General features: G+C 36.8%; 1 protein-coding gene across 5 annotated transcripts; it reads right to left on the bottom strand.

Annotated features, from left to right (window-relative positions):
* Window positions 1-488: 488 nt before the first annotated feature.
* On the bottom strand, window positions 489-15,020 carry LOC127657511 (lysophospholipid acyltransferase 5-like). 5 transcript variants are annotated; one of them, XM_052146326.1, is made up of 13 exons: window positions 14,934-15,020; window positions 14,333-14,440; window positions 11,351-11,460; window positions 11,143-11,236; window positions 10,198-10,235; window positions 8,392-8,570; window positions 6,982-7,090; window positions 6,398-6,484; window positions 5,774-5,940; window positions 5,516-5,663; window positions 2,898-3,053; window positions 2,640-2,767; window positions 489-2,096 (listed from the first exon to the last, which is right to left on the bottom strand). In XM_052146326.1, exons 1-12 carry the CDS (start codon window positions 15,016-15,018, stop codon window positions 2,648-2,650), a joined length of 1,401 nt encoding a protein of 466 aa, XP_052002286.1. In that variant the 5' UTR covers window positions 15,019-15,020; the 3' UTR covers window positions 489-2,096; window positions 2,640-2,647. The 5 variants fall into 5 exon arrangements, with proteins under 5 accessions (XP_052002286.1, XP_052002287.1, XP_052002288.1 ...); XM_052146327.1 differs by having other exon boundaries at window positions 11,351-11,457; XM_052146329.1 differs by having other exon boundaries at window positions 490-2,096; window positions 11,351-11,457; window positions 14,088-14,440; window positions 14,934-14,971.
* Between the last annotated feature and the right edge of the window lie 496 nt (window positions 15,021-15,516).

The following is a 15,516-nucleotide window of genomic DNA, read 5'->3' as shown; positions in this document are numbered from 1 at the left end:
CTTCTGTTAAAATGTATGTATTATTTGAGCTGTAAATTCAAATTTACATTCAAATAAAGTTGGCTAAGTTTACACAGCAAAGGTTAGTAAGCAATTTTACCACACTACAATTGTTTACACGCATATTTATTTCTGTCATGGGGCTACAGTCTCGAAATAGTGAGTATTTAAATGTTTACAAATTGCCTCCATTGTTTGCGCCTCAGTAAACAATATTTAAATCTAAATGAATTTGTGGTAATCAATATTATGCCACCAATGTTGTCGATTGAGTTTTACTTGTTTTGAACCGAGAATATTCCTTTAAACCTTCACTATTGGAAGATTACAAAGTATCGTTCCCATGACCTAATTAATATTTATGAGCTAACGCCTCACCATAGTAGGATTCTTAATTCTCCTCCGGATAAACCAGCGGGCTGGCTGGCTACGTATTACATCTAGAAGCTCATGCACACAACTCATCGTCAGACCACACATTTACTCCCACTTCGAATGTATAATGGCTGACAGTTGTTGATGCGTTTGAACTCGTCTCCATCTCAATGTGCTTCTACTCTTGGGTCCAGACTGCAAGATGACGTCATATCGGCTCGCACAGCAGACAAATCTACAAACCTGATATTACAATCCAAAAACACCACCTCCGTCAGAGTGATTTTGTTAAAATCCAGCATATTTAATGAATATTACAAAACAAAACAAAATTCTTCTTTTTTGTACATTTGGTAGCAATAAGGCAGAAGTAGTTTGTTTTCCCAAAAACAACTATTTTACATCATTAAAATATGTAACCACAGGTATAGACAAAGTATTATAAAACAATCCAGATGCTACAATGAGCCCCTGCTCCCTCAGATTGTGTCGGGAGCAGATCTTAAAAATCTCCCTCACTGAACAGTGACATATATTTGTGCCAACGATCTTCAACATGTCATACCAAACGGATGCATGAAGGCGAATGGGTGTCAGAATTACTGAGAGCAAACCACAAAGTCTTGAAGGCAGATAAAAGATCTGGATGTGCGATGAAACACTGTAAACACTGTATACAACACACTTCTTCAGTCAGACTAAAATGGCTGATCAGAAGAAAATTTGTTTCTAACTAGCCCGTTTGAAAATTGTTCACAATTAAGCTCATAGCCCAATAATATATTTGTATTCATTTTAAGATTTAACAGTCTGCTCTTAATAACACTGACACAAATTTACCTTCATATTTATGAGTCTGGTAGGAAATGCATGTCTTCAATATGGTTCCTTTTTTTGTTTGTGCTCAACACTGAACAAAAAAGACTTGCTGGAGAAAAGGAAGAGAACAGGGAAATAGAGAAGGTCAGATGGATTGACGGGCAGGGTTAAAGGGAACGGGGGATGAGATGATAGAAAGATGATCTCTTTTGTGAAACCTTTAGTCCAAAAAGCTATAAAACTGCAGCTACCATAAAACTCATCCTAAAAAGAGAGAGGAATCCCCATCAGAAGTTGTCTAATCACAGAAGAAAATAAAACTGTTATAAAAATGAAAAACATTCATTTATAATGTCCGGCAATGCTGAGTGGACTGCTCACTCTTATTCACATATTTTTGTGTTTCAGTGCTTTTTATCAGTCTCAGGGTATTCACAGGTTTGTGGAGGTTTTCCAGGCAAAGGAAAATAAAAAATATGGTCTCATTAGTTTACATCTTTTAAATGAATGATCCACATCCTTTCTAAAAGTGCACAAGTGCCCATAGCTATAGCCAAAGCCAACTCTCTCATTAGACAGGAAACAAGAAATGAGATCATTACAGAGTAATGAGTGCAATGGTATGAACATATACAATATCTTAAGCCACCAAACATCAGTATTTCTTATTCAGTGAACATTGAACTTCAAACCGGCTTATATTTCTGCAGTTTTTCACCTTTTTCATTGCAGTCCACAACTCAAAAACCCTCCAACTGACTACCATTTGTACACATACATCACTGTTGTATGTACCTTGTATAGTAATATATTACTAAAGGCCTTGAAATTTGTCCTCATCAGTTGCTCTTTAAAAGTCACAGTTCACTTCAGTCAACTTAGACAATCGTAAACATAGATACCTGCGTGTAAGAGAAAGAGAGAGAGTGTTACACAATTTAGCCATTATAAAATACCTAAACTTATAATCAGCTTCTGTTGTTTTAGAATGCACATGACTGACAAACATTCTCATAAAAGAAGCTTTTCTAATGCTAGTGTAATGAAAGAAAGAGCAAAGAATGTGCATAACTGATTCCTTATCTATGCATTTGGTCATGTATTATTGTAATTCTTCAACAGAACATGGAACAAATTTCACCATGATTATTTTTTCCCGATAGTAAATACAACATCGTGGATGTTCATGTGCACGCGTCTCCTAAATACGATCATTGCCTTGACAGCAGCATTAGTCTCCACTGTGAATAAAAACATGGGAAAGAACAAACTCACATAGAGAGTGGAAAAAAGATAATGACAGAGAACAAAATGAGAGAGAGAGAGTGTGTGTGTGTGTGTGTGTGTATGTGTGAGAGAGAGAGATAAAAAAAAAGGAGTGAGAGAGAAAAGACAGGTGGCACAAACACAAACAGGCGTTTAGAAGAGACGGAGGAAAAATTTACCCTTTTAACTAATCCTCCTTTTTCTCAGTGCCTTTTTTCTGGGGGACAAGCAGCTTGCAGAGGTATGGCAGGATGAGAAAGGCAGCAAAGAAAAATATGTGACCATAGAAATATAAAGAGAAGTAAACCTGAAAGACAAATATGAAACATCAACAAACACTGTACAATAAGGATTGATATATCACAGCACATCAGGATCAAGCCCATATCCAATACCAGATTAATTATTAATAAATCCATGCTGAGTATGTAACACACCTTGAGCCACTTGTCGTAAGTGAAGAGGCAGAATGGCACAAGAGAGTAACCCATAAAAAGCCAGTGAATAAACTGCTGCACTACATATACGAGTGCATACAGAGGGCTCCGAGCTATGGACGTAAGCAAAGGACTGTCCCACACCAGGGCCTGAGCCTGCAAAAACATTGACATAGCAGTTATAATATCACCATCTTTCTTCAAGGCCATAAAAAAAGAAACAGGCAGTATTTTCATCTTACCTAGAGCCAGAGTTTACAATTCTCAGTAAGCTTTTAATCTGAGAAACGTTTCGGCTCTCATTCACTAATTATTGCATACACATGTTCAAATGTGCACAGAAAAGTTGCTTATGCAAATTCCTTCTAAATGGGGGTCAATTCATTATTTAAAGGTGCACTCAGTAACTTTTTGTTCATGTCATCTTGTACTTACAGTGACACCTAGTGGTGTGGATGCAGCATCATTCAAAATCAATAATTCAATAATAAAATCAGTTGCAGATTTCCAATGTTTAACACTGTACATTTGTAAACCCCAGGTTAATGTTCTTATTTGCATATCTGTGATGTTGCTAACAATGATTTTATACAATGATTGAATACAGCTTTTGAGGGACACGCATCCTATCAATGGAGCAGCTCTGTCCTTCTGTAGAAATGTCGCCAAGTAGAGACGTGCACAGATATTTGGGGGCAGGGGCTCAAGTGGAAAAAAGGACACTTCTCATAATTATTTGATATGAAGTTACTGTTTAAGGCAGGGCACTTTTTTCATGTAGTGGTCAATTTTGAGATTTTGGTCTATTTTGCTTCCATGTCTTCTTTCACTCCAATGGAAAGATAACTTCCAAAATACACATATAGATGGTGTTTGTTTTAAGGCTACTACCCTCTGCCTGTTTGCATCTGTAGATTTCTTCTAAATTAACCAAAACAAGATAATCTGCATATTTAAACTTAACATTCCAGGGGAAAAGACTCATGATATAAGTCATTAATTGGGGAAGTTCTGTGGTGAAATGCTTAAGTTATTTTGTTTATCCTTTTCACCTGCTGGGCCTTGTCAAATGTATGCAAATTAGCACATTTTAATTAGTTAACACCAAATTTGCATATCAATGTGGTGATGTTATTAGACACTAATTTTTCTGCATTCACCTGTAGTGTCTCCATTAAGTACAGTACATTAGCCTGTATGGCCATGATATATTGCCTGCAGCTAACTTATTACATTAGCTAGTAGCTCATGAGTCATGCATGTTAGCAAGACACAAGTTAACTATATTTATCTTTTGGTTAGTTAGCTGTGAAGTCGAGGCACTGGTAGTTTAGTCTTTTGTTCATCACCACTCACCTCCACGCAAGCCACGAAAAACACAACTGGGATAAGAGCTGAGAGGGGCTGCTACCTGTCTGTCTGCCTCTCCGTGTGTCTGATGTGCCAATGTGTGTTGCACTGCTGCGCTGAGACGCAGATGGAGAGAGGGAGAGAGGGAGGGAGAGAGGGCATCGGAACTCGACAAAGTCTTATCTTCAGACCTGATATTTTTTTATACATTAAATATATTTGTTTGACAGGGAAGCTGTGCGCAAACAGGAATATATATATATATAATATATATATATACACACATATAAAAAAATTTGATGTCTATGTGTGCACGTGCCTGTCATCAAGCAATTCAGCTCGGTTTGTCTTTTGTCTTCTGAAATATGCCCCAAAAACACAGAACACTGTGTGCAGTTATCGTATTTGCCACCATTGTTTGACACTTTACAGGTTTTACTCAGACTGAGAACATAAACAGCACATGAAAGTTTCAGCTATGGTACAAATCACATTACTATTTAATTAGCTAAGTACTGAGGCTTTATAAGAGGTTGTCTGTTGCTGAACAACTTTATAAAACATTTCAACACCCACATTGTTTCACACTATGTACCTTTGGTACAGCAACACAGGGTTAACCCTGCAAATGCAGGGCTAACCCTGTTCCGGAGCAGGGTTTTATAACACCGGGCAAAAAGCGGTGCCAACCCCTTTCAAAATTACAAGTGTGATACGTTGCTTTACCCGATGTTCAGATTGGGGTGTAGAATGAAGATAAGCAAAGTGTGAAAAGCCCTATTGTAGAAAATCCCTTTTCACGATCAGCCATGATTCATTTAATATAAGAGTGAAACTGTCCAATAACAAGATGTTACTGAGATTAAGCGAGTAGAATTCAGCTGGTCATGTTATTCTAAAATGGCAGCCCCCAGGAGGGCACCCCTGCCCCATGTAGAATAAAACAGCTTTTATAAGGTTACTGATATGACTAGAGTCTTCATCTCATATTAGTGCTCGTAATTTTATACATATGTTACAAAAATTCCAATTAATTTCTTTAGGAGTAAACTTTTTATTGGGAAACCTTTTCACCTTTAATTTCTATTAATACATATAAAAATTTATTTCGGATTTCATGTTTCTAAGGCCACCATGAATCCTGTTATTTTTCTGTACAAGTGGTTTGAGTTGGTTCTAAACTTTGTCCTAAAAAAGAAGTCTTTAGTCGTCTTGATTCTAAACAACTTCACACCTTATATCAGCTATAGCAATGTTGTCATGGTTACCTGCTTCTCCACGTTGACAATGATGAACTCCATGGAGAAGCAGATGAGGTACCCCGAGTGCAAGCCATGCCAGATTGCCAGAAATAACAGTGTGAACATCTGAGACAACAGCTTATTACCCAAGAACTTCAACCTCTTAAACACATGCCTGTACAGAAGAAGGGAAGGAGACGGAGAGAAAGAGAGAACGGATAGATGCATAAATAAAAAAAGCTCTGATTCCAATAAATGACAACTGTATTAACCACATGTGCACACCTTGCAACCCAAGCATTTGTGTTTCTGTTGAAGGAGTTGATAGTGCCTGTGAAGAGGGGCGTGGTCTCAAACAGCCACACCCTCACATTGGCACAGGCATCCCATTGATGCTCGCCTTTCTCGTTCTTCCCATTATAGCCCAGTCCGGAGAGTATACACACACCTTCCTAAGAACATATGTATATATATATATATATATATATATATATATGAGAGACAGAATTTGCATTCAGTGTGGATTTACAGAAGAGATATTTCAAAAATTCTGGGACAAAGACAGAACGATGATTACTTGACAAACATCTTTTTCAACAATTCAAACACACCTAAAAATCCCAACCAACAGAAACGTTTAGGTCAGAGAACCTGTTCAGCATCAAGTCAACCTGAACAGGTCCGGCTCGTTAATTCTAATCTGGTGAACCCTAAGGTAGGTAAGTTTCACGCACTCCGCTGAGAAAAGAAAGCCATTTCTTGCCTGTAATTGGCTTGCTACACAGCTAACACCTCTCCAAGAAGATTTAATCAAGATACATTGACAGGCTGCACTGCATGAAATATAATGAATCTCAATTATCACAAGTGTAGTCTTAATGGGAGATTGTGGTTGAGGTGCTTACTCACCGTTATTAGCCAGCAACTGATGTATTTGTACAGGTTTATTTTTACCCACAGTAGGATATACAAACTCTTGAACCAGAAATGTTGTGCCTGGATAAGAAAGAATGAATCACTTCTGATGAATTTTGACAAAGAATTGTGTTAGTCTTTTTTAAATTTTAAACATTACAGATCTAGCCTTGTCAAACGAGTCCAAGGTCCAAGTATGATTCATCCTGATCAGTGAGCAAAGGATTTCTATCAGTCTAAGAGGTTCACATAACGACAATAAATAGGGATGCCAATTTTCATTCATTTGCCATTTAAATGATCAATCAATTCAGAATTAAATTCAAAGCAAAATAGAGCCCGCCATCTAACTTCAGATTCCGGTGTATTCAGTGTTTGAATAACTGGTCGAACGATTACTAAACTGCATTTCTGCTTAAATTGATTTATCGACAGTTGATAATCATAATAGATTAAATTAGACTACAATTATTTGAACACGTAACAATTAATATTTTTCAACGTGTTTCACTGTGATGTCACTCCTCTCTCCTCAGCATCAGTCATATTGCAGTTATGCATAACATTGTTTCACTGACCTCAAACTCATCTGTTAAGTAGTAGCTATCTGGGAAGTGCGGTCCACCAATTGTAAAGATGGTTAGGGAGAGCATACCCAAACCTAGTCTTTTGATTGCTGGAACCACACTGTAAAACAGAGGAGTAAATGTCTGTTAGATTAAAATGCTATTTAGTCAGTATTGGCCAAGCTAAGGCCAAGGATTGTCAAAACAATGCAGCCTAGTGGTTAACATTTAACTCAAGCAGTAGTTGTGTCCCAGGACTTGGACAGTAACAAAGGCTTTGTTCAAAAACACAAACACGATCCAAAATTCATTCATATGTGCAGAATTTTGGAAATGCACTGCAATCTGAACGGTTCTGTTGGATTTTACTTTTGTTTGTTTTTTTGGGGATGCAATATGACTGTAATGTCAAACTCAAAGTGCAATGTGACATTGTGTCATTCTGTATGTATTACATTTTGAGTAAGCAGTTGCAGAAACAACATATACATGAATGTGTAAATAGTACAGCAATGCCCCTAAAGCTTATGTTGTCTGATGCAGTTGATTCGTCCAGAATTGTGGAAAGATGCCATTATGGACATGAACAGAAGCAAATTTTCCAGTTTTCTTGTCTTTTGAAATTGCACTTAAAGGGATAGTTCACCCAAAAATGAAATTCTCTCATCATTTATTCACCCTCATGTCATCCCAGATGTTCATGACTTACTTTCGTCTGCTGAACACAGACACAAATATTTAGGAGAAAATTTCAGCTCTGTAGGTCCATACAATGCAAGTGAATGGTAGCCAGAATATTAAAGCTCCAAAAAGCACATAAAAGTTGACCTATAAAATATGCACGAAGAATGCATATTGGCAAAAAAAGGAACTCAGTCCTCTCGTGAACGTGCACAGGTGGGCTGGTGTAAGTGTGAATTTAAAGTAAACTAAAGTTTCTCACCCACACCTATCATATCACATCTGAAGACATGTATTTAACCACTGAAATCTTATGGATTACTTTTTGCTGCTTTTATGTGCTTTTTGGAGCTTCAAAGTTCTAGACACAATTAAGTCATACACATCTGGGATAGCAGTAGGGTAAGTGAATGATGAGAGCATTTTAATTTTTTGGGTGAACTATTTTAAGTCATTATCACTGCAACTGAATTGAATAGATATACCAGATATTTACTAAACGGTCTGAACGAACATGTCCGATTTTATTGCTTGCAAAATGACTGCAAAGAAATCTGATTTGAGTGCAAGCCAAACAAAGGCTAAGCTCAAAACCAGTTCATCATCATTGTGCCCTTGATCAGGGTGCACAAAATGGCAAGAATGAATTATATAGAGTAGGTTAAATCATTGGTTTTAACCAAGATCGTAAGGCTGGTAATATGAATAGGCTTGTGTCCCAAGGTGAGATTGTGCGTTTACCTATTGGGTGGTTGTCCAGGGCAATCAGACATCTCTCGGGATACAAGCCTCTGGTAGTTGCATAGTGTGAACTGAGGCCCTACCAGGAAGCCTCCATAGAAGTACGAGAAACCGAACACCTCCAATAGAGAAGGTGCAGAGCAGAGGGCAGACTTCTTCTGGTCTGCACTCAACTGAGACTATCAGATACAAGAAAATTAGTAAATGAAATATTAGAAAAGGATTTGGAAAAATTATAGGAGAAGTTTAAAGGAAAAGTTAACTAACAAATTATAATTCTCTCATCATTTACTCACTCTCATGCCATCTCAAACTTGTATGACTTTCTTTCTTCTGCAGAACACAAACGAATATTTTTTTGATGCAGATATAAGACAGTACCTATGCAATGCAATGCAATAAGGTCCAACATCTTCAAGCTCCATAAAGGACATAAAAGGCAGCATAAAGTTAATCCAGATGACTCCAGTGGTTTAATCCATATCTTCAGAAGCAATAATACCAGTTTTGGGGGAGAAAGAGACCAAATTCAACTCCTTTTTTTACTATAAATCTCATACGTCAAGCATAAGAAAGTGTAATCAAGCTTTAAATCATGATCACCAAGGAGAATGTAGATGTCAAGATTTAAAGTTTAAAAGGAGTTATTTTTGGTCTGTTTCTGACCTTCAACCAAAAATATTTCTCCAAAAGACATGGATTAATACAGAGTTGTATGGATTACCTTTATGCTGCCTTTATATCCATTTTGGAGTTTGATAGTGTTGAACCCCATTGACTTGCATTACAAAGTTTTTCGAGCTTGAGACTGGCATAAAGGTGAGTAAATGATGAGCGAATTATCATTTTGGGGTGAACAATACCTTTAAACTTATGAAAATTGATGAAGACAAATTATTAAAAATGTTGACATCTAAAAAATCAGTTTTTTTTCTCCAGATCTACTTGGGCAAAAAAAACAAGATTAAAGCAAAACTGTTCCATACCATATCTTTTGAACAATGAATTTAAATACATTTTCCAGTCCTTTGTTATTACTTGATAAGGATTTAAAAAAAAAAAAAAAAAAAAAAAAACGTTTTATAGAGACTGCACTCACAAAGAGCTGATAAAAGCTGATAAATTATATTAGGGCAGAACATAACTAGAACAATTTGCATTCACTATTGAACTTTCCATGACTAAGCAAATATTAATATTTTAGGCCTGGAATGGAAATAAAAAATATTTAAGTCCATGGAAACCCTGCCTCTAGTCATGAACAAAGAAGAGTCTATCATTAGTCATCAGGTAGGCTACTCTTTACACCCCCAATAAATCATTGCTTTAAGAAGTATAAGAGAAGACTGTGTAGGTTGGCTACAGTAAATGACATCTTCAACAAAGATCAACAGAGAAAAAGATGCATGCACACTATCACATGAAGAAGCCAACTTTGTTAAGGCATAGATACTATTAACTTTAAGAGAGTTATTTAAACTGGCAGAATGAAATGGCAGAGCTGACTCCAATATGAGCACAGATGAGCTAACAAATTACACAATTACACCAGTGGGAATGCTCCACCAATCTCACAACTACAAAAAATACAACACTTCACCTTGCCCGGCATCATTACACTGTAACATAATGGTCATTTAGAGGAACGTCAGCTACACAACTGAAGAAGATACCTTGTGGTTCCCCATCAGTTCATGGTGCTAAAATCATGCATAAAATACAAACAACAGCCATGCAGGAAGAGGAAAAGATAGTTATATGAAGATGAAGTTGTTGATAGCGGATCACAAATTAAAACATACTCACTGGTTCTTTTCCACCATCATAGTAATCTAGTGCTAAACCTGCAATAAGAAATTCAGCCATTATTTTTACCCACATGATATGAGCAGTACTATTGATAGAGATGACCAGTTGTTGAGCAAAAATACAGTAAGTGGAGGCTATAAGCACTAATCATCATAGAACAACAATATTAGAGCTATTACATCTGTTATATAGTAGGAAAGTAGTACCAACGAAAACTATAACAACAGTAATAACAATAGTAAACTAACAAAACGCACCATGATATAATCAGTTTTTAAGAAATATACTGTGGTATTTCCAATGTATTCTGTGAAGTACATTATGTGCATACTGTACCATGGTACATGAATATAATAATCATTCAGTATGATCATATACAGTCGACCCAAAACATATCTGGACATTTAAGTCACAAGTAAAACTGTATGAATGACATTGCATTAGTAATAAAAGGTCAAATCAAGTGGCTAACAAATTATGCTACAGTAATTTTTAGTGGATATATGAAATCCGTTCCCCTAAAGTTCACACAGGTGTTCTAGCAGAGTTACCACAGTTCATCACATATGTTTCAGTATACTGTCCAAAAATGTTTATCTTAATTTTAAACAGTATACCTAACATGTTTTTATTTGAAAAAAGTGCTTGTGCTATCTTTCTTTAAAACATATGTCACTTAGTTTGATATTCTGTTCTCAAATACAATGTCCAATGGCTAAGTTTCCAAATACTTTTTGAGGCCACTGTTTATCAAACTATCATGGTTTTACCATCTGATACACAGTACTTTTACCACTACAGTACTTATTGGTAAGGGTACAACTACATATCAATTAACCTTCATAGCCTTGAAAATAATAATGAATTAATGATGAAAATAATCTATAAATTCAGAGGAATGATAGATAAGGATGGAACAGCAATCAACAGCAGGCTCCATACCAATGAGTTTGAGTGTGAGGACACAGTGAGGCATGGTCCATTTAATATCATACTCGTCTGTAGCTGTGTAGTAATAACCCATCAACAGATATACCTGCCACACAAGGAGAAAGGCACTTTAATACATAATCCAACCTGGTATTGACAAGCCAAAGACATTTTATGCCTAGGATGAGAAGACAAAGATAAAGTGAATGTGTTGTCTCACCATCTGAAAGATAAAGCTACTCAGAATGCATGTCACTGTCCTTCCCATCAACCTCAGCAACAAGAACTGAATAACTATACATAAGAATGAGTGATAGACCTGAGACCCTGAAAGAACGATATAGAGAGATGGGGTTATTGCATTCCGGCAGTACCTGTCCACGTGGTAACACTATAAAAAGTTTATTGACAATATGACCGTTTAACGTTAGCAATGAGACAGACAGAGAAGAAAAAGCTAGAGAAAGACTAAAGAGGTGTTCACACATGCAGCAACAAAGCAACCAAAAGTAATTTGTTTTCAATAAGCGTTTTGACAAAAAATGTATGGCAACATGAGCGAGAACGATGCAAAAAGCAGGGCTCCCACCATCTTGGCCAATTAAATTCCATGACTTTTTCAGGCATTTCTTTTTGGATAGATTTTTAAAAATTATTTTGATTTAGAACTATTCACTTTTGAATTATTCAGGCTGAAATTGTGAACTGCTTTTACCTATTCGTTGACAAGAGCGGACCCAAAAAGTAGGATTCGCTCACAAATTGAACATAACTCTGGCTCCCGAGCAAGTTTTACTCTCTGCAAGAGTAACGCATTATCTAACAAAAATTATATTCAATACATACATTTCCATGGCTTTTAAGATTTTATCAATTTACCTGAATTTCTCAGGCCTGGAATTTTTCATAGCTACCCATTATAAAAACGAGCAGCGATGCGACAACTACCGACAGGAGTGCAGACAGTAATCTGCTGCCTGATACAACAGTCAAGTAAGACCACCTACTAACAACCAACATGTAAAAATCACTGTACTGAATGTGTGAACCGGGCAAGATAGACAGACAGAAAGACAGATTTGAAAACTGAAAAACAAAAGATTACCACAATATAAGCACTACAAATGTAAAACATAATGGCAAAAGAGAGACAGACCTGCTGTTAAATCCAAATGCAGCAAAAAAATAAAGAAAGAACACAGAATACAAACACAAGTTAATATTCACATTTTCCTACACAACCCTCATCTGTTTTCATTAACTTTCTTTTCAACCTGCCACTCATATTCTCATTAACTACACTCTCAGCACCCAGGGGTTATTACCATGGCAATAAGACCTAACACCTCTCAGTCACAGTTTTTCTATGCCAATGCATCAGCCACCAGAAAATCATTACCAGTTTGCAGAGCAGTTTATCAGGACACACTTCATCTTCACTCCATTACTTGCAATTAAACTAAATAGCCAAAAACTACATTAGAGCTCTTCAACAATTTACGAAGGCTAAAATTTGAGGGGGGCCAAATATTTTTTGAGTAAATAACAGATGTAAGCACTCTCAACCTGTTAAAGGTGAAGTGTGTTTTTTTCTGCAGTCTGGGTAGCTCAGCAAGTAAAAGACACTGTCTACCACACCTGGAGTCACAAGTTCGAATCCAGGACATGCTGAGTGACTCCAGCCAGGCTTCCTAATCAATCAAATTGGTCCGGTTGTTAGGATGGGTAGTCACGTTGGGTTAACCTCCTTGTGGTCACTATAATGTGGTTCTTGCCCTCGGTGAGGCATGTGGTGATTGGTGCGTGGATGCCGCGGAGTATAGCATGAAACATCCACACGCTATGTCACCACAGTAACATGCTCAACAAACAACGTGAAAAGATGCGTGGATTGACGACTCAGATATGGAGGCAACTGAGATTTGTCCTCCGTCACCCATATTAAGGCGAGTTACTTAATTTTCTGAAAAACTGTAAACACTTTCTCTTTGGCGCTATAAAAATTATTCAGTTTGTTTTGTACTACACGTCCAGCCTGACACAACAGCGTTTACTATGTTTACTATGACCAATGTGTGAGTTGGGGGCAAGACTATCTCTTTGTTTGATCAACAGAAGATAGGGGGCATATTCACAAAGATGTTTGAAAATAATTTCAATTCTCTTTTGTGGCACTAATTGCGCAGAAATTACACAATACAGCTTTACAGTGAAAAACAAAACTAAACACCCTTAAAGGTCCACTCTGTAAATTTTTGATTGTGTCATCTTGGACTTACAGGGACACCTAGAGGTGTGGAGGCAGCATTCAAAACCAATTGGTTTCAGTTACAGATGCCATTGTAGATATTCACTATTCACAATCAGCCATGATTAATGTAATCCAAGAGTGAAAGTGTCCAATAACAAGAAGGTTACATAGATTAAGAGAGTAGTATTCAGCTGGTCGTGTGATTTTAAAATGGCAGCCCCCATGAGGGCACCCCTGCCCTATGTAGAATTAAACAACTTTTCTAAGGTTACTGATATGACTAGAGTCTTCATCTCATGCGAGTGTTCTTGATTTTACACATGTTTCAAAATTAAAACTAATTTCTTTATTAAGAGTAAAACTTACAAAGGAAAAAAATTACAGAGCGCACCTTTATTGCTGTTTTTATTATAATTATAATTTTTATTATTGATTGATTTTACAAGAATGTTTTATCCATTTATGCCAAAATGTTCCAAATTAGTAAACGGAGATGGAAATGTTAAAAGATCTACTCAAATGTCTGTATATTCTTCCTCTTCCTAACTTTCACCAGTGATAAAAATGAGTTTTTCCTTGTCCTGAAAGTATTTTGAACTTTGTACAATGAAAACAGTGCAATTCACAAACATTTATGCAGATGATCATTCATTGGTGGATGTAGAATTTCATTTAACGATGTTCAGTTTTGAGAATGCAGACTCACAGCCTTATGCAGAACCAATATGTGCATGTAGGTTCAGCGGTGCATCACCTAATCAATTTTTATGAGCACTGCAAACTCCACAAATCAGATACAGGCAGAATAAGGCAGTGTTGGGACATTCAAGTGATCATGACCACTAGTCTGTTGCTAGAAAATGTGAGTGGCCTCACTTAGATATAACGATACTAGTTATCAGTCAGATCTTTCAGTTCCTCTCTCCTTCCTTTCCTCATCATCTCTCTCACCAAAGTTAAACGTGGCCAGTGCCAGCCCAGAGAATGTGTGGAACAGATGAAGAAGTGTTGCAGACTGATGAAAGAGAAACCACCGGTACACCAGTGCAAAGGGATAACCTATAGAAGAAAAAAATAATATCATTCATTTGGTTGCAGTGGTTAACCAACCCATTGCACTGAAACTAACCAAAGCAGATGGTGTAAGGTGCAACTTGAAATTAATTTTCATTCCAACGTTACAGCTAACTGTGATTCAAATGAAATCAAAGGTTGTACTAAAATGAAAAGGGCAGCTGTCAGATGAAGGTATGATCAGAGAAATTAGTTATAGACAAAAGAATCCTGTTGGTTGTGTACGGTTGAGTATGAATATATCGCCTGGCATGTAGGCGATATATTCGTGTGCCTGACCGGAGCGAGTCGGTGTATGGTACGGAGTCATGAATGAGTGTAATGCTATTAGTGGAGCTGGAAGCAGATTGGACGACTGTGACTTCAGCACACTTTTGGCTCAAGTACATAAGTGTCCACGTTTATCATGACTTCTAATAACACTCTTAATAGTTTCTTAGCAGAGTCTAAAAGGTATAACCGCGTGGCGTTTACTTACCTAATAATATAGACAAAATCAATCGAACCTCCGGTTCAGATGAACCTAAATATTCGGATAAATTCTCCATGAAGAAAACCGCCATTTTTAAAGTGGGCGGAAGTAGCTGCGCTCGTGATGTTTCACGCACTCTTTAACTCCGTCCTACCCCTTTTCTCCAATCCGCGTGTACCATTTTTTCATTTCATATTCAATTAGGAATTCAAAATCTGGAAAACAAAAAACAACTTATTCATTATTAATTTATATATATATAAAATGACTTGTTTTTCATAATTTCGAATTTATGCTCAAATTGAAAATAGGAAATTGAAAAAAAAAAAAAAGGCCATGGTGTGTTTTGATTAGCCTACTTGATTTCGCTAATATATGGTTTGAAAATTGTATTCGCATTTATGGGTGGACCTGAAACGCCCCTTTCTTCTGATAGGTCAACCTGTGAGAAAGAGAGGTCAATGCTGTGAGAAAGAATACAAGTTCTCTGCTGTTTAATTGTTCAGATGAATTCGTCTCAGTTACATTATTTACTCTCCAAAACTCGCCACGTGCATTACAGATGAGCTATATCTCTAATCAAATAGTC

This window comes from Xyrauchen texanus, chromosome 17 (genome assembly GCF_025860055.1).
Source record: "Xyrauchen texanus isolate HMW12.3.18 chromosome 17, RBS_HiC_50CHRs, whole genome shotgun sequence".
Classification (NCBI taxonomy): Eukaryota; Metazoa; Chordata; class Actinopteri; order Cypriniformes; family Catostomidae; genus Xyrauchen; species Xyrauchen texanus.
Note: the sequence above shows the minus strand (reverse complement) of the source record. Positions and strands in the feature narration are given on the sequence as shown.